The sequence below is a fragment of the Phalaenopsis equestris genome, unplaced genomic scaffold (assembly GCF_001263595.1).
Source record: "Phalaenopsis equestris unplaced genomic scaffold, ASM126359v1 Scaffold000511, whole genome shotgun sequence".
In the NCBI taxonomy this organism is placed as follows: Eukaryota; Viridiplantae; Streptophyta; class Magnoliopsida; order Asparagales; family Orchidaceae; genus Phalaenopsis; species Phalaenopsis equestris.
The window spans coordinates 251,530-271,994 of NW_018164951.1; the positions used below are offsets into that span (position 1 = coordinate 251,530).

Genomic DNA, 20,465 nt, shown 5'->3' on the forward strand with positions numbered 1-20,465 from the left:
GTGTTCGGTTCGTGTTCGGCTCGTTCGTTAAGAAACGAACACGAGCTTATTTCAAACAAACTAAATTTTAAACGAACCGAACACGAACACAAGCTTTGTTCGTTCGTGTTCGGTTCGTTTACACCCCTATTCATGATGGTGGATGCTTTCCTCCTCGTGTTTCTCACATTCAATCTTTTTTCCTTTAGTTTTTGCAAATTTAGCCGCCGACGGGCTCTTAGATTGCATCTCAATGAGCATTTTTATTATTTCTCAAATTTTCTCCATGCTCTCGAATCGGTCCTTCATTCGATTCTCCATGGAAGAAAACATATCCTCCATGATGACGAACCTTTCCTCATCATAGATCTGATTTGGTTGATCTCTTCCTCAGATTTCTTCTCCAAATCATCTATTTTCTTGGCTGTCAATCTTCTTAGATTTTTTTTTATCACAAAAGACAATTTTTATATGTTGAAATCCATCATTTGCTTCAAGATGAGAAAAATAGAGCGATTGTTTTACAGCTGATTCAAGATCACTCCAATATGGTTGTGGTTTTCCAGGTAGCTCCAATCGCGACTGTCCGGTCGGCTCATTTTCCCAAATAGCTTGGAATCGCAACTATTGCGCGAGGCGAGGAAAAAGCTAGACCAGGGAAAAGGTGGGAGTTAAGGAATAGGAATTGAAGAAAGTTGGGAGTTTCGCATCTCTGTACGCTGCTTCCCAATCACTGCCTTCCCAGAAAACTCTGATCGCGATTCTATCGAGAAGACTGTGTGGGAGGAAGAGAAAAATGGGAGTTTCAGGTCTCTGTACGTCGCTGCCCAGTCGTTGCCTTCCCAGGTAGCTCTGATCAAGACTCTATCAGGTAAACGGCGCAGGAGGAAGAGGAAAATGGAAGTTTCAGGTCTTTGTATGCCACTTCCCAGTCATTGTCTTCCCAGGTAGCTTAATCGCAACGGTATCGAGTAGAAGACGTAGAAACAGAAGAGTCGTGAATTACAGATCCCTGTATGCCACGATTTAGTTGATTTCGTCGATCTTCACAAAAGGTTGAAGACGCAATTCCTTTGTGGCCTTCCCCGCAAGCTAAAAGCTTAACTTTCGAGTCTCGATATGTTGCGATCTCATTGTGGCTTTCCTATAAGCCTAACTCTAGAACAGAACTGACTGTTTCGATTCCAATTTGATACAAAATAATATGACGTAAAAATTGGCACACTTGTTCATAGAAATTAAGCCAAATATAATATTTCTTTACTAATTCAAACAACTCAACAAAGAAACAAAGATAAACAATTATAATTCGAGAGGTAGGCGATCACTCTCAATTCCTACGATTTAAAAGGTAGGAAATCTCTCCTAACTCTAAACCTAACCCTAAACAGAATAAGCCTATTAATACCCAACAATAATAATAATATAAGGCTAAGTTGACCTTAGTCCTGCAACAACAACAAAACCTTTATCCCACTAAGTGGGATCGGCTACGTGAATCATTTTTTTCCATTGCGTCTTATTTTGTGTCATATTTTCATTTAATTCTAATAAATTAAGATCATTTTTTATACAATATGTCCAAGTCTTTCTAGGTTTACCTCTGTCTTTCATAACATAAGTCGAATCTAAAACATCTACACCTTCATTGGATGGTCAACGTTTAATGTGACCAAACCATCTAAGACAACTCTCTCTAATTTTGTCTGTCACTGGAGCTACACCAACCATATCACAGATATATTCATTTCGCATTTTGTCTCTAAGTGTAAAGCCACTCATCCATTGAATCATTGTCATCTCGGCAACACTTAACTTAGTTTTATGCTTCTCTTTTAAAAGCCAACATTCAGTGTCATAAAGCTTACAGGTTTCACCACCATCTTGTAAAATTTTCCTTTCAATCTAAGCGGTACTTTTCTATCACACAATAGGCCCGAAGCATTCCTTCAATTCAACTTGAATTCTACTAATAACATCCCCATCAATATCACCATCACTTTGAACAATAAACCCGAGATATCTAAAGCATTCACATTCATCTAAAGCATTCACACCTTTTAATAATTTGATCACCCATAGTTACATTTCTATCACTAGAGCTACTACGACTAAAATTACATACTATGTATTCAGTTTTAGTTCTACTCAAACGAAGGCCTTTAGACTCCAAGGTAAACCTCCCTAATTCAACTTTTTTCTTGAGAATTTTCTCTCGTCTTATCCACGAGAAGGATATCATAAAAAAAAAAAGCATACACCAATGTACATCCTCTTGTAAGTATCCAATAAGACCATCCATAACTAAAGCAAAAATATATGGACTTAAAGTCGATCTCTAATGCAAACCAATAGAAATAAATATTGCAGATTAGGTACATCCTCCTGTAAGTGTCCAGTTAGCCCTTAGGTTAGGCACTAACGTAACACAGACATATATATAATTCGGCAAATAATCATGCACAAAGATTTATATAAACTATAATTAATGTCACCTACACAATAAGAATGATTGAAGAAGAAAGATACATAATTTCAATCCCATTTAACTAAGAAAAAACCAATGACAATGATTATAAAAAACTATTGAATACATATTTGTGTAAATACTTGCTCTAAAAAAAGCAGTTAAATATTGCAAATTAGGTACCTCATTAGGTTGTTAAAAATTAAAAAAAAAACAACACTGGTGATTAATTAGTCAACATGCCTCCAAACAAAAAACAGAATTGCATTGGCCATATTTTCCATACAGCAACATGATATTAAAGTTGATAAAATAACATGCACAACAAAATAAACAAAAAAGGTGCCTGCAGTCATAGTGATACATACACTGCCACCAGCAGATAATACGATGGATGCAAGGTCTTTGAGGGATGGTTGGATATGCTTAGAAAGGCAGAGTTGATATCCTACTAGTAATGAATGGGGATTTGCTTTTGCTCTCATAACAGCATCTCTGAGCTTACATTTATACTTCAAAAGATAGTCCTCATCCTCCAATATATACTGAGATTCATCTGTAAATGTATTAACATAATTCAGTCTGAAGTTTTGCCTTAAAAAATACTTTGTATACGCATTATACTAATATCTAAGAAAAGATAGAACAAATTGACAACTTGACCAATCAAAGCATCAAGATATATTGCACACTCACCTATGAACTTGCCTTCTCGGAAGCTAGATTTCAACCATTTGGCAGAAACTATCCAATTCCTGCAAACGGTAAAGATGTAGATGAGCAACATGCTCTTTTTTCTCTTATTTTAGAAATAAGTCTCATTTTGTAAATGCTGAGGCATAATATTGTATACATTTGACATTATTTTTATAGTAGTGCAAATGCAACATTTGAAGGAAATAAAAGATGAAATGTATGCTCATGGAAAATCTTATAGCTTGGTGTGGTTTGCTTTAAGAAACCAAGAATATATAGAACTAAAGTTCCAAAATAATCTTCTTTGAATAAAACGCTTGTGCAAGAGGCAAAATTATTTAATTGATAGAAGACATTTTTTTCACTGAAACCAAGACTTGCCTGAAATACATCTCAGAGAATAAAAAGGACTCCTCACAACCATAGCTATTTGCATGAGCATATAGAAATCAATGCCATATGAAAAATTGAGGTGGCTAAAATGATAATTTTACATGTTAGCATAGCATTTTGTGTATAAAAAAATATGCATTAAGAAGATCATTAGGGATAGAAATGTAAATAATAACGGATCATTTAAGACATAATTTATTATGTTTATAATTAAATAACCCATCGCATAGCCATCTTACAGACCGAAGCACGTGTTCTGCAGCTTTATTTCATCCATGCCCAATGCAGATTAACATTTTACTCTGTTCCAAATATTATACATGCATATAGCTGCTTAAGAATCCAAAAATGAACTCACCATATCCTCTCAATAGAAAGAAATAGATTAAACAAGCAAGAAATTAAGAAAAAAATAGAAAACACATGCGTGCGCACATACACACAGATATATATACACACAGATATATATATATATACATATATATACATATAGATATATATAGATATACATATATATATATATATATATATATATATATATATATATATACATATATATATATATATATATAATAGATGGATGGATGGATCACAACAATCTTGAACGTAATAGAGTAAAACGAACCCAGAGCATAAAGATAAACAGAAATTCAATGTCCGCCTTGCTTTCCCTGTTATTACATGCGTGCAAGAGCTTCCACTAGATGTTACAGAGCCCCCAAGCTCCTCTACAATCTGCATGGAAAATCTGATTCTGAGCTCCAAGAAAAATAACATTAAAAAGAAAGTTTAAAATGGTCCATGATTATTTATATGAGGCCATTTTAGTGAAACTATAAAAAGATTCAATTTAGTCCGATTGACATTTTAAATATGATCCAAAATAGTCCCCCTATATTGGATTATTTTGGATCAAATTTCAGTCAAAGGAATATTTTAAATTAGAGTTAGGGTGTCACAGGACTAAATTGGATACAATAAAAAGTCTGAACCTACAACAACCTTTCATAAATAGACCACAGACCATTTCAACCTTTTCTCTGAAATTAAATGATGCTAGAATGACGGGAACTTACACAATCTTAATAGAAAAATGCAATAGAACGGCAAGACTTGCATGTCAGAGCATAAAATTGATAGAAAGATCCTATTTCCTGCTCAGTTTTTATGTCTTAAATTGCAATTCAGTCTTTCACCATTCACTTGATAAATCTCATTATGCAATCATTTTTATAGAGTAATACAAAATCTTTTAAATTTATTTACTGCAATTTTGTTTTGTAAAATTAACAACTTTTGAGAAAATTGGCCGAATATGTACAATAATTTGTGATCAAATTTGATCAAATAGGCCTTCGTTTGTGATCAAATTAACAACTTCGTTCACAACTTTCCTTTGCTTTCATTCCAATAAATAATAATATGTACAATCTATTTTAGGTAACCTAATACATATTCCTAATCTAAATATATTCAGCTATACGGAAAGGATATGTACAATTAACAATTTGAGAGAAAAATCAGGAGAGAGAAATTGGAAATAATTTAAATAAGGAAACTCCTAATTCAGCTGCCTGATTTCTGTCATTCTTGATTGATATCCTCCCTCAAATTTATGTCAACTAATCAAGAAGCAACAATTTGCCAACAGAAAACTGATGATGCTGCCGAGAAAGAGCCTTAGTAAATATATCGACCGTTTGAAAATCCGAAAAAATATGAGGCAGAGAAATAACACTGTTATCATAAGCTTCTCGAATAGAATGACAATACACTTCAATGTGTTTTGTGCGCTTATTAAAGATATGATTAGCAGTAATCTAGATAGCACTAGTATTATCTGCATAAAGAGAAGTAGACTCGAGTTGAGGAAAACCAAGCTCAGCCAACAAGCCCAGAAGCCAAATGATCTCAAAACAAGCAGAGGGCATAGCACGATATTCAGACTCGGTAGAAGAATTAAACACTCGATCTTATTTCTTACTCTTACAAGAAATTAAAGAATTGCAGAGAAACATATAATAACCAGTAATAGATTAACGTGTATCAGAATCAGCCCAATCAGCATCACTATAGATTATTAAGCGAATAGGAGACTCCGCAGAGAAGAACAAACCACGATGAGAAGTATCCTTCAAATACCTAACAATACGTGGAACTGCAACTAAATGAAGATGTGTAGGTGCCTACATAAATTGATTAACTTGTTGCACAGCAAATAAAATATCAGGACGTGTAATAGTCAGATAATTGAGACTCCCAACAAGTTGTCTATAAAGAGATGGATCAAATAAAATCACCATCATTTTGTTGATATTTAACATTCGCTTCCAAAAGAGTATCAACAGCACGACCCTCTTGAAGACCAGCCAAAGCAATGAGTTCCTTACTATAGTTATGCTGATGAAGAAACATGCCAACGGGAGAAGCGTGAACCTCAAGACCTAAGAAATAAGTTAAAGACCCCAAATCCTTCCTATAAAAATAACCCTAAAACGCTCATGTAACTGAAACATCAATTAAGTATCAGATCCTGCGATGACAACATCATCAACATATATTAATAACAAAACAATTTACTTGTCAGTCTTGCAAAGAAATAATGAACAATCATACAGACTTTGAATAAAAGAGAAGTTAAGAAGCGTATTGCAAAACTTTTTAAACCAGACCCGTGGAGCCTATTTCAAACTGTATAGAGACCGTTTGAGCTTACAAACATCATATGAGGGTGTAGAAAACAAGCTTGAAAGAGGAGTCATAGATATCTTCCTTGAGGTCCCCATGCAAAAATGCATTCTTAACATCCATCTGTCGTAAGAACCAGCCTTTAGAAGAAGCAATAGATTGAACAAACCGAACAATTATTATCTTAGTCACATATGCAAAGGTCTCTTCATAATCAATCACATATTCCTGTCGATTGCCAAGAGCTGCCAATCTTGCCTTGTATATGTCAAGGGAACCATCAGATCAAAGCTTAAGAGAATAAACTTATTTACATCCAATGGGTTTAACACCTGCAGGAAATGAAACAATATCCCAAGTGTGATTCTCTTGAAGTTTCTGAAGTTCCTCTTGCATGGTTTTTATCCAACAAGTCTGTTTAGCAGCCTGAGAATAAGAGCTAGCAACTGTAGTATTAGTTAAAATTGCAGAATAGTCATATCTATTCGAAGGACGAATGTGTCGAGTTGATCGTCGAAGAATCATTGAAGCATTTTAAGGAGCAGAGTTGGGAAGGACTGGAGATGAAGGGGACAGGCGTTGTGTGTAAACAAGGTCAAGTGAACCGTTTATCAAAAGAAGAATCATTAAAGTGAGGAAGTACAATAGTATCAGATGTTGAAAATAGTATTCATGTTCAAAGAAAATCACATCCCAGAAGATACATCATTGATTATTAATTGAATCATAACATGCAAAACCTTTACAATTAAAATTGTAACCCATAAAGGCACATCGAACAGATTGTGTTGTCAACTTATAACGTTCACGAGGTAAATGAAAAAAACAAACACATCTAAAAATATGTAGCAAATGATAATTAGGATGTTTACCAAAAATTCGATAGTAGGGAGAATCAAACTTCAATTGTTGAGATGGTAAATGATTAATCAGATAAACATTAATCAGATATCAGATAAACTGCAGTTGATAAAGCTTCCGCCCAAAAGTTAGTTGGAACAGAAGATTCTAATAACAATGTGTGCACTATAATTGTTCATTCACCATAATCATTCATGATTTAAATAAGGAAACTCCTGATTATTGGAAACTCCTATATTCGTTCATTCAATAATGCAAATTGAATGATTTTACAGCTTTCATAAGCATAGGAAGCGAATAAATTGAGTGCTAAAATTTGCAACCCACAGAGTAAAGCATAATGGCAAGTACTTCCAATTTAAGATGGGAGCATTTACAACACCACCCAATTCTTATAAATTTACATATCTAACATCTAAAGTTTGCATTTACATTTATATCACCCAAATCTTTAATATCACATCAAAAGTATCACTATTTAAAATTTTAAAAAGTGAAATATATCTTCTCATTTATAGGCAAGATGGCATGTATGTAAAAATTGAAGTTTAGGTATTAGAAATGTAAATACATAGGAATTGAGCGGTATGCATGTAAATCTTCCCTTAAGATATTTTAGAATTAAATGAAGATGCATAATGTCCATTGACGAGATTCATATCTGGCAGTTAACACAATCAACTGTGGTACCCAGTCTGGTGAACAAAATCTGAACATAGATGAGGGATTTGCTTCACTTAACAGGCTTAATAAATCAAAGTAAACAGCTCTTAGAAGGCCAACTTAATTAAAACCTCCGAAGCTTTCATGTTTTGGACTAACAATACTAAATGCTTGTCATAGATACAAACCATTAGCTAGTCAATTATATACGTAGCACACAATTCTTATGTATTTACATATCTAAACCTAAATTTTCACATTTACATACAGAGCACTTTGGTATTTTAAACCTGCGCATATAAAGGTGTATTTCACTTTTAAAAAGAGATAATAGTGCTATTTTTTATGTGGTATTAAAAATTTGAGTATTATGTGTAAATATGAAAGTTTAGGTGTGAGAATGTAAATACATAAGAATTGCGTGCTATGTATGTAAATGCCCCTTCTTTTTAAACTGTTTTTCCTGTGCTAAGAACATTCATATGAAACAAAAGAAAGAAAATAATTCATCACAATAGCAATGCATTAAAAAGTGATATTTACAGTCCATACCGTTGTAAGCTTTGATTTCTTATCATCATCAGCAATATTCATTAACATGATTCTCGGGCAATTTGCTTTAAAACCTAAGCCAGCATTTTCCTGTGCTAACCTTTCCCCTTGAGAATAGGTGGCAGAATTAGGAACTTCTTTCGATAACGGACGACAAGAGTGTTCGCTGAAGCAAGAATAAATTCCTTCATTAAGAGGCTCGCAATTTTGATCAGAACTAAAAGAATCATCACGTGCATGGCTTCCTTTGACTCTCTTTGACTTCAAAGAGGAAACAGAAGCTTCCCATACTAGCCTCTTTCCTCTTAACCGAGAAGAAGAGAACAATCTTCCATCAGCATGGCAAGCAATTTCAGTAACATCTATGGAAGTTAAAGCGAAATTAAATTCAGCATTAAGAATTCCTTGTAACATCTTAATGTAAAGGTCCTCCGAGATGTAGGAGATATAGAAAATTTGATGTTTGAGCGGGCATGTAATTCAGAATGAAAGCTCCAAAAAGAGATCAAATTAATAAACGATGGAATAGTATATCACATGGTTTGGCACTCACGAGTAAATGATAAAACTGTATAGCATGGTTTACCTTTCTTTTATCAATAATTTGTCTCCTAATAACTTCAATATGACATAAATATTTTAAAAAGGTGCTGTAAGAGGACTTTTTAGCATACAATATAAGGAAAAATACCGACACCCAGCCGTAAATAAGTTGAAATAAAAGTTTACTTTATTAATCTCCATATCTCCACTTTATGGAAATGGGAACGGCTCAGTCCAAAAGTAACAATGGAAAAGGAACAACAATTCCTATAGTTGAAGGTTATAATTTGAGAAGCCTATAGTTCAGTTTTCAAATCAAACTACGGTATCAGCTACGAACGAGCCCACCATAAGTTCATATAAAGGAAACATATAAGGTGAAAATACCATTCGTATTTATCGTATCTGACAAGGAAACATTGTTCTTTGAATGCCAAAGTTGAATATCCTTCTTAAGATGTGCAACCATCAGAGTAGCATCTCCAGGAAAGCACAATGCCCTCCTAATATTAGCTCTTACTGGCAGTTTTCGAGCTTTTCCTTTGCCATCCACTTCTCCTACCGTTATGAAACCCTGTATGGCACGAGCAACAAAACTCTAAGATATTAATTTGGTAGGAATCAAGCCAGAAATGCTTCTTTAGAAGGTATGTTAGTGCTATAAAAGACAGTATGATAGAGAGCTCATTGGTAATACAACTGCTTGTGGAATGACTCAAATATTTTCAATTAAGACAGGCTTACAACAAAAATATTGCCTTTTTGCTTGGTAAGACACCCATTGAAGTGTAAAATAAATATAGTGAAGATGATTAGAAGATGGATGACTTACAATTAATAAAACAAAGAATAAGTATATGATATGTAATTGTAAAGAATGTAATATTGACAGTTGTCATTCAATATAACTATTAGATTATTGGATATATCATACAAAAAAGTAGAGATATAGACGGAATATAATTTCTAGAATCGAGGTTGAAATGTTAAAATGACCCATAGAAGCTTTGTGAGATTAAAAACTGTTACGAGGACTTAAATGTAAATTTACAAAGCTCCATATATGTCAATAATGGCGTTTGGATTCAAATGCTGGGCAGTAAAAAAATTATTGATATGCGAATTGAGCAAAAATAAAAATATTATGATACATGTGTGATAAAACTAAAAAGAATAAATTAAAAATGGTTGTAATGGGAGGGTTAGAGTGACATGTGTAAAATATGAGAGAATTGAAAATAAGTTTAGATGATTTAAACATATATAAAAATATAAGAAAATGTACCTTTTAATCTAATAGAAAAAAATTAGTGATAGTGTTAGGAAGGAAAAAAGGTCGATCTAAACTTACATAATAGAATAAGCGCAAAATGATAGGTTTGTAAAAGGTTTAACTCTTGGGAAATATTTAGTTGGAATAAATAAAAATGATATTCATAAAGCCAACTCTAAATTGTTGGGATAAAGCTAATAATGATGATTTTAAGGATTTACAATTCTAACCAAACACAATATTAGTCCCCTCTTCGCTAAAGACAACCATGACACCTTGTCCTCTATTGATACCTGTTTAAGCCAAAATTGCACAGATTCCATATCAGCCCAGCAGAATAATGTTGAAATCCCAACTCTTCCAAGCCTTTCTTTCAATTCTTCATACAACATGCAACCAATCCCCTGGAAAGGATATATATTATACTTCATTAAAAGCAATGTTATATTGGAAAAAAACTTAGAAACTTGTGACTTTCAAAATTTTGTGCTTACATAAAATAATGAAACAAATATGCATTCAACTAATGCATGTTACCTAAAATAATTTGTTTGTTGACTTCTTATTCTTCATGTATCTATATGCCTGCTTGAACATTATCCATAGATGTTTTATTATTTCATACATAAAATAATTTGACCAAATTATGGCCAAGTTGGGCACTCAAGGGAGCAGAACTAAAAATGATAGCTATTTTTACTAAACACTTTTGAAACATATACCCCTTCCATGGTAGCATGAAAAAAAAAGTTTCTTTTTATTAACTAAGATAACTCAACCCTCTTCGCCTTCCATGGCATAAAGGGTTATTATACTTTAAGCACATACCCTTATACTTTGGACCAGAATATCGTTGTTAACTTCTTTATTCATGATAATTACAAATGTGTAATTCCAGCCAAAAATGATGTCCTAATAACCTCACCCCTTTTTCGCTTTTCTACCAAAGTAAATTTTTCTCATCCTAAAATGCACTAATCACCTCCTCTTCTCCCTTTCCTCCACCTTCGTCAACGCCCCACAAAAAAAAAAAAAGGAAAAAGATGTTATCCATATATTTGATTACCAACCGTTGACTCTTTCAGTGTCTTGAAGCTTCTTGAGCAACCTATGATAACGACCCATAACTCACCATCTGTCAATGTCATGCACATCCATCCCATTTGGGACATATTTGAGGTGTTGATAATTGAGATCATGACTCATAGTGTGTATTATTGGTTATCACTAACACGTCGTATGAACTGGAAGTATTGACAATTGTGACTATGGGTAGTAAGGTAAATATGTCCAAAGCTACTAACAGTGTACTGCAAAGCAGAGCTTTAAGAGTGAAGTAAAGAGATGTGCTAGCCTTTCACATTGTATTCCTATGAAGAGTTAGGTTAGAGCAAATTGTGTGTGTTACACCCTTTCTCACATTTTGTGCCTAGCTTCAAAGCATAACAAAATCCTAGCTCATATTTCATGGTTCAGTTTAGTATGTCCCAATAACGAGACATGGGTTTTTGTTTCTTTTCACTATTTCTATCATTAAATCGTTGCTCATTAATTTTTCATTCACATGTTGTATCTAATCACTTCTCTAAAATTTCCTTTCATCATGTTCTCTCACATGGTAATTACTTATTTATACGCTGCTTCTCGGTGGCTCTTCTTGTTGGCAGCTTGGCACAAGCAACTTCTCACTCCAAGCTTTTCTCAAAAATGCTCCTCAATCTCTCATATTCACATCCAAGTAACGTCACACTTTCCTCACCTCTTGGTCACTAACAAGTCAATTGATGCCAAAAAGTATTCTTGATTTTTAAAAATAACTTTTTATCACTCAAACTTTTATGTTTTCGATCTTTTTTGGACTTTCAAATAGCGAGAAATTATAGTTATTTAACATAAAAATTATATTAGATGAAAACTATTGCCTAATGTGAATTAAATTTGGTTGATTAAATGACCATTATATATGCACATAATAGAAGTATATAAGTGACACAAGTCATGAACACTCTAATTCATAAAAAATGTTGTTTTATTTTGCCCATTGTGTATTGAGGCAAAAAAACAAAAAAGAAATCCTCATGCACTGCACTGTGCTTAGTACTTTGAAAACATTGATATTGTCAAAGCATTTGGGAGCATTTTGATGCTAAAGAGCGGATGGAGACATTAAGTTTTGCTTTTATGGCTATTCAATCATTCTTGTTACTTCAACAATTGTGTTGATGCTGATTGAACAAAGGAAACTTCATGACAAGGAATTGAGCTATATTTAATTGATGGAAAAAGATAAATGATCAATCGTACATAATGCACAAAATGATGCATAGTGACTGATGACGAGAGGCGGCTGAAGAGGTTGGAGGATGCAACAAAGTTGGGAGTCAGTTTTGGTTCATTTTATATTTAATTGACGGGCAATAATATATTTTTCCAAATCCTTTTTTTTTTTTTTTATTGAAAGATTAAACTTAGACAATTTGACCAAAAGTAAAGGGCCCTCTTTGTATAATAATAAAAATGGAGATGCTCGTTACAATAAACGGATAGAAAAAGATTAATAATTAAAAACAATTTCATTGACACAACATGCAATGTTCTAAATTTTTTTTCTAATAAATCAGTACTCCAGACTTAATTTATCTATAAACAATTACTAAAAGATGACCATTTTACATCAAGTGAAGCAGAACTATGATATTATTGAGAGGAAATATCTCCAAAAACAATGATGAAGAAAAATAGAATGATGAAAATAGTGTTTTTGGATGTCATGATAAAAGTTAAGTACATATCTATACCTTCCTTTGAAAATTTGAACTAACCGCAGCAAGAGGGATCTCCACAAATTGTGTATCAGCTGGAATTATTTGAAATGTGACTGCAGCGATCACCTGTATGGTACAGAAAACTTTGTTGGAATTCAAATATCAACAATTGCGAACTACATTTGAGATAAATTTTCCAAGAGTTTCACATTGAATATATGTATAGTTTTTTCTTGGGAAATTTATATACGCACCACACAATTCTTATGTATTTACATATCTAACACCAAAAATTTGTTATTGATAGTTCTAACAGTTTGATGTCATAAATATATGCATTTCATTTCACATTTAAAAAACTAATAATGATGGTATTTTTTATGAGAGTTAAAAGTTTTGAGTGTTATATACGTAAATATAAAAGCTTAGGTGTAAATATATAAGAATTGTGTGGTATGTCAATGCCCCTTTTTCTTTTGACAAATATAAGAGAGAGATGTGGGTAGAATATTTTATGTAAAACATTCAGATAAATAATTTGGCAATAAAATGGAAAGCCTGGTAAAGATTGCATGGGTCTCTCATAACTTCTATGTTTTCAATAAGCCATTTAATCTCTCACCTTGATAATAAATTTAAAAATTAAAATTCTCAAAATTTTAAGAGAACAATATCAGTCCATCGCCATTTGGGCTTTCAGGATAGAGGTTTTCTACCTCCCGTTCTCTTATTATACATTATTATATAAATAGAAAGTATATAGATCTATATATGCATTTAAAAATAAGGACTCTTTAACCCACATGAGGGATTCAATTTTAAATAAAACAATTTTCATTTTACATATTAACGACGATCATTTCCCCATTAATTTCTACATGCTATAATGACGTACACTCATACAAATCAGTTGATGTAACAACTTGCATTGATCTATTGAGAATAGAGTCCCATTATAAAAAGTAGCTCTCTTCATGTATGGAGATTTGAAATTCTAAAATGAAGATTTTCTCTATTTTTGTGATAATTACTGTACATAGAAATACTGATGGATTAAAAGCATGAGCAAGATGATAAAATTTTTCTTAAGAAATATGAAGTTATTTTTATAAATGACATGGCATGAAATAGAAAATTAGTAAGAATTGTAGGAGTCATTGTCACGACCAAACCCAGTGGTTCAGAATTACCAAGATAAAAATAGACGATCATATAGTGAAATTAAGTTGATTGTGATTTATGCCTCTAACAAATAATCATCAAAATAAATCGAAAGAACCGCTAACGAACATAATTTAAATAAACTTATAATAAAATAATACTGAACATACATTTCTCTATTTTGGCCACCTATTCAATATATATATTCCCTTTTTTTCACATAGTTTTAAGTCTAAGTTTATACATGAAATTTGATAGTTTTAAATATAATGAGTTATGACAATTCGGTGAATAATCATGCCTCTAAATTACAGTAACATGACGATAACAACAATACGCCTTTATCCGCCTAAGTGGGGTCGACTGCATGAATCCTTTTTTTCCATTGTGTCCTACTGAGTGTCATATTTTCATTTAATTCTTATAAATTAAGATCATTTTTTATAAAATATGTCCAAGTCTTTCTAGGTCTACCTTTTTCTTTCTTAACATAAGTCGAATCTAAAACATCTACTCTCTTAATCACATCATCAGATGGTCAACGTTTAATGTGAACAAACCATCTAAGACGACTCTCTCTAGTTTTATCCGCCATTGGAGCTACACAAACCCTGTCATGGATATATTCATTTCGCATTTTGTCTCTAAGTGTAAAGCCACTCATCTACCTAAGCATTCTCATCTCGGTGAGTCGGTGACACTTAACTTAGTTGTATGCTTCTCTTTTAAAGGCCAACATTCAGTGCCATAAAGTATTGCAGGTCTCAACACCATCTTATAAAATTTTTCTTTCAGTCTAAATGGTACTTTTCTATCACACAATAGTCCCGAAGCATTCCTCCACTTCAACCAACCAAACCAACTTGAATTCTACTAATAACATCTCCATCTATATCACTATCACTTTGAACCATAGACTCGGGATATCTAAAGGGTTCACAACTTTTAATAATTTGATCACCCATAGTTGCTAATTATTGTACTGTTGACCTCTTTTTTGAGGTCATTTCTTTTTCTAGGATCCTATGATCTAGCTCTAGGAGTTCCTATTGATCGTCTTAGAAAACTAGAATTATGACCCACCCTTTTAGAAATTCTAGTCACTTCTTATTTTCCTTTGATGTCTAGCATTTTTGGCACAAGACCATCGTCTTATGAACGAGCGGTTATGAGCTATTTTGTGAATACTCAAGAGAAAAGTTCCTAATAGGACTCCACGCCTTAGAAAAATATCGTCACGACTTTTTCGTCACATACACACACCGAATGCACAAAATTCACTGAGTTGCACAAAATTGGACTTCCATTTAGCCTAAAGGACGGGTGAAAATGCGAACTTCTCCGGATGACCTCCGACGACAAAATAGATTGCCAACGCGTCTGGAATACCAATTTTGGTAAGAAAAGACACCTATGTTGTCATATTTTCGACACGAGAAAATTGACACGCAAATCGATGAATTCTTCAAAACGACCTCTGACGGCAAAACAGACCGCGTCGATGCGTCCGGAATGTCGAAATTACCTACAGGAGACACCAATTTTTCTAGGGCGCCGCACATGAATAAATTGCACAAAAATTTATATATATATATATATATACATTTTAAATAAAAAAAATCCTTATTTTCTTTTTTAAAATACCTTAAATATCTAAATCCCTAAACTCACGCACGCCTCCCTCGCCCGTTCGTGAGTCTCGCCCCGTCCTTCGTTCGCGAGACCGATCGAGCCCCCCTTCCTTCGTTCGCGAGACCGACCAAGTAGCCATCTTCCTCGCGAAGCAACGCCTGCCGCCCTGCGAAAAGTTTCCAAGCCGTGCCACGCTCTTCTGCGACAGTTTCGCCTCTGTCGTCCTCTCCTCACGCGAGGTTTGTCGCTTCTCTTGGTTCGGCTCACCGCCCAGGTAAGTGACGGGAAACACATCTCTTCTTCCCTGGCTATATAAACCCCACTTGGGGAGGAGTTCTAGGGTTGGCCGAAAATTTTTGGAGAGGGTGGATGTGCTGCCAAAATCTCCTCTAAATCTCCTTGGTTCGATTTTCCTTGCTCTGTTCATCTCGTGTACTTGAGGCCTTGTGGAAGTGCTGTGGAGAAGATTTGTGGAGGTTTCGAGGCTGAAATTTTAGAGAGTGGGGGAGGTGCTGCCGAACCGAAATCATTCTGGGTTTATTCTTGAAGTTTATTTGGGTTTCCACTGAGAGGTAAACACCTTTCCCCCCTCCCCCTCAATCGTTCAAGCTTCTTGTTGGTTGTCTGGCAATCACTGTTTTATTGCTTGATATTCTTGCTCGTTTCTTGTTTGGTTGCGGAGATGTTGTTTTGGAATACTTTTTTCCCCAATATTCCTCGTTCAGGCCTTTAAAAAAAAAAAGAGAAAAGTTGCATCGTAAGAGATGCATCTTAAATTTTTTTTTTAGCACTTGGAGAGCACTATTTTCTTTTCCCTTAGCTACCCACTGCTGTCACTGTTTGCTGGCTGGTTTGTTTTGGGCTTTAATGCTCTTCTGCTACAAAAAAAGGGAGGAGAAAATGATGTGGTGGAGTTTCATCTTAAGATGCTTAGGATGTTATTTTGGGGCTTTTCCTGGACTGCTGTCATTGTTTGTTGGTTGGTTTGTTTTGAGCTTTAATGCTCTTCTGCTACAAAAAAAAGGAGGAGAAAATGATGTGGTGGAGTTTCATGTTAAGATGCTTAGGATGTTATTTTGGGGCTTTTCCTGCCCCTTACTTGCCCTCTATTGCACTATTTTACTGATATGCATGGTTAAATGCATTGAAATCTCCATATCGGCATGCTTAGGGGTTATTTTGGAGTCACTCTTGCTCTTTACCTGCTCTTCACCTCACGGTTTTGTTGAAATACATGCTTAAGTACATTTGAGGCTCCATTTCAGCATGTTTGGGATAAGATTTGAAGCTCTCCTTTGCTCCTAATTGGCCGATTTGAAAAATATAAATGCAAAAATAAAGTTAGGTGTTAGTGGTGTGAATAAAATCTGAAATTGTTGCTACTTTTTTATACGGAATTTTGAAGCTTCTAATTTGTGCTTAATATGTATGCGCGGCGCTACAGTATTTGATTTAGAAGATTTTCCTCCATACCATGCAATTCTCACGCAGTTACATATGTAACACACAGTGCGTTGTTGTTGTTTTTTTAAAAATCTGATAGGTTTATTTGGCAAATTGCAATATTTGGAGGGTCTCAGTCCTTTGCTCTTTTAGAAAATTTGAGAGGTGAAATATATCTTTTCATGCATAGAAGTTGCTTTACTAAAAAAAAAATATGTTTTTATATATGTTTTTGCAATATTCGCCTCGTCGTCCTCTCCTCACACTTGCTGATTTTTTTTTGAAGAAATATAAGCTTTGTTTATGGAAGGATTTTAAATGAGTATTCCTGGTTGAGGCTTACTTCTTTTTGGTGATCTATTTACAAAAGTTTGAAAGTTCTTCTGGCTATTTACTTAGTTGGCATCAACCTGTATTCTCAAATGAATTGTATTGCGGAATATTTAATATTGAGGCTTTCATTTTGAAAGAATGAGAACTAATGTATCTTTGATTTATGAAAGGTTTGAAAACTCTCGAAGCTTTGTTGTGGGCTCGATTAATCGTCGATTTGGAAGGGTGCAAATGCCCTTTTGAAAACTGGTTATTTGTCGAGCTTTTTGAGTTGATTAAACGCTATATGTTTCGTTCGAAAGGAATTTAAGCTTTGTTCTCTTTTAAGTTCTTTGAGCTTTCTTCATTCACCTTTACTTTCAGTTGTATGCTGGGTTGAGTGCTGAAGTTTCTTTCTGCAACGCTCGTGGCTCATATAGAAGTTAAAATGATTCAAATTCATTTCGATGGCTTCTCCCATTTGTCGGGAGATTGGTATTGGCATAAATTTGGGAATTTAAAAAGAGAGTTATTCCTTATGGTTTAGTCTTTCTTGTTTTATGACATATGAAGATTGCTAGAAACATTATTTCGAAAAATCACGAGTTTGATATAAATTGAATTCATGTTGGGTTTGGAAATCAAATATGCAAATTTGAAAAGAATATCCTTCTCGGGATTGATCCGATCATTTTTTTTTAACGAATTTAAACGTTTTAGACCGATGCATTCTTGATTTTATACATTCTTGATTTTATTTTAAGCTTCACTGATTTGGCTTGGTTTTAAAAAATTTGATCGGTCTCCTTTTTTGTTTGTTTTGTTTTTTTTTTAACGGTCAAGTTAAAAATGAGAATTTCCGATTTAATTATATTCAGAAATGATTAATAAGAGAAAGGGAGAGAAAATTAAAAATAAGATTCGGATCTCTGAGATGATAGAAACCTAAAGAGGAGTTAAGATAGAATGGCGAACCATCTACCGTTCTTTTTTGCATATGAAAGATAAAATTGTAAATTGGAAGAATAGTTAGGGGTTGGAAGAAAATGAGAGCTTAGATGACAATTAAGGACATGGATTGAAAAGATTAATAGACCTGCACTTAGGTCCTTTAAGTTTGGAATAAACCCACATCTAATTGTCCTAATTAGATTTGAAGCACACTTCACAACTCTTTTGCCAGAACTATAGGTTCACCCCTTAGGTTTTAGGAGTCTGATGATTAGCTAAGTTTAATCTAAAAATGTTTGAGGGTTAGTTGAAAGATACTTAGTTGAGATTAGACACTTTAAGACACTTCAAATTTAAACTAAAGTGTAAATTTCCTAGATCTTAGGAGCACACCTTGAGAGAGTTCATCATCCTAATTTTCAAATGATCCCAAGAAGCCAGACACCTGACCCCATTTCATGAAATAATAAGGACACTGGGCACGAGGGTGCACTAGAATGTGATTCATAACTGATTTAATTAGATCAAATAATGAAATTTTTACCTTGACCAAAACTGAAACCCAATGCTCCGGGATTTGAGTTTGTCTTACACTCAAATCCTCCTGGCAATTGGGGACATTCCAATATCACATATAAATTTCCTATTCTTGGCCTTTTATATGTGATATTGTATTTCATTTTATTTGTTTGTCTTTTTCCTACGATTTACTTGTTTCTGTTAAGTCTTTTTCATGTCATACTTTCCTCTTTTACACAGTGGATAATAGCTAAACTTAAGGAAGCAATGAACCTACCAGGTGTACAGGTTTAATTTATATTACAGCATTTTATTTTCTCAGCATGTTATATTGTTTTTATATCATGTTATACTACTCTTTATAGCATGTTATACTCTTCTTTCAGCAGGTTATACTGTCTTTCCTTTTTACTGTACAGTACATTGTTACTTTTCTTTCACACTGCATGCTTAGTTACTTTGATATGTTATGCCTTAGTATAGAATAATCTAGTGGTTAGGAGCATGTTCAAAACTAAAACTGAACCAGGAGATGCTATTACGAAGAGTTTGGAGCGAATATCGTGGGCAGCATGACGAGGAATAACTTCAAGGTGGATCTGCAGCAGCTAAACATCAAAACACATCACATAAACATATTTATATCGCATATTACCTTCTTTAGTTTAAATAACAACTCATAGGATCACTCTTAAGGCTTTTTGTACAACTCAGTTGTACAATTATGAGTCCTAACGCTTCAGAATTCCGAGGTTACCGTGCGGTCGGTGTAAATTCTCCTATCTTTTTAGGTTATTTGCACAGTCCGATATTGTGTAAACATAAGTCCTAAATCATAAATAATTTGCAAGATTAAAATATCAAATTATATCATTTCAAAAGACATAAAGCCGAACAATAAGATGGTTGGGACATCTCCGGGGTTTCTCCTGGATCTGTGATATCCCCTACTTTTCTTCTTTTCGGATTCCTTAAATAATTGTTCCTATTTTGAGTCATTCCTATTTGATTTTCCCATAACCAATCGTGAAAACCTAAACTTTGAAATCTTGAAAGCAAAACCATTTGATCTTAATCGAGAGTTTTATTAAGTGATTTCGATCATTTAAGATGTAATTAACTATAGGGGTTTGCCTCTATATGGAACCAGGAACCCAGATAAAATAAACCCTATCTAATTTTTTATGTTAGGTAGGGGAACTTGTTGGTCTTTTTATAAAATATTTCACAGACCAATATGAATGTCACAAATTCTTTAGTTTAGGTGATTGAATCTCTATTACAAGTGATATATTTATTCTTCGGGATAAGTGTATTACCTGTAGTATTGTATTCAATCATCTAAACTATTTAAATGTGAGACCCATTTGGTCTCACTTATTTTAAAAATTAAAATGTTACTTTTAAAAATCAAAAAGGGTTATATTTATATTTAAATTATTTTTAAAATCACAAAATCATTCACTTTTTCAAATCAATAAGTTAAAAAAAATGGCCGACATGTACATATCTAAAGCGTTCACAATAATTTGATCACTCAAACGAAGGCCTATAGACTCCAATTTAA

At 33.7% G+C, this 20,465-nt stretch overlaps 1 protein-coding gene across 1 annotated transcript in view; it reads right to left on the reverse strand.

The window, feature by feature from the left end:
- The window catches only part of LOC110028365, a 37,319-nt gene that overhangs the window by 11,518 nt on the left and 5,336 nt on the right, over positions 1-20,465 (reverse strand). The window contains exons 7-13 of the mRNA XM_020730186.1: positions 12,914-13,006; positions 10,409-10,519; positions 9,230-9,416; positions 8,300-8,661; positions 4,161-4,270; positions 3,143-3,201; positions 2,815-3,002 (exon numbers count right to left, since the gene is read on the reverse strand). Of these exons, the coding sequence (XP_020585845.1) occupies positions 2,815-3,002; positions 3,143-3,201; positions 4,161-4,270; positions 8,300-8,661; positions 9,230-9,416; positions 10,409-10,519; positions 12,914-13,006 (1,110 nt within the window). The remainder of the gene's footprint in view (positions 1-2,814; positions 3,003-3,142; positions 3,202-4,160; positions 4,271-8,299; positions 8,662-9,229; positions 9,417-10,408; positions 10,520-12,913; positions 13,007-20,465) is intronic.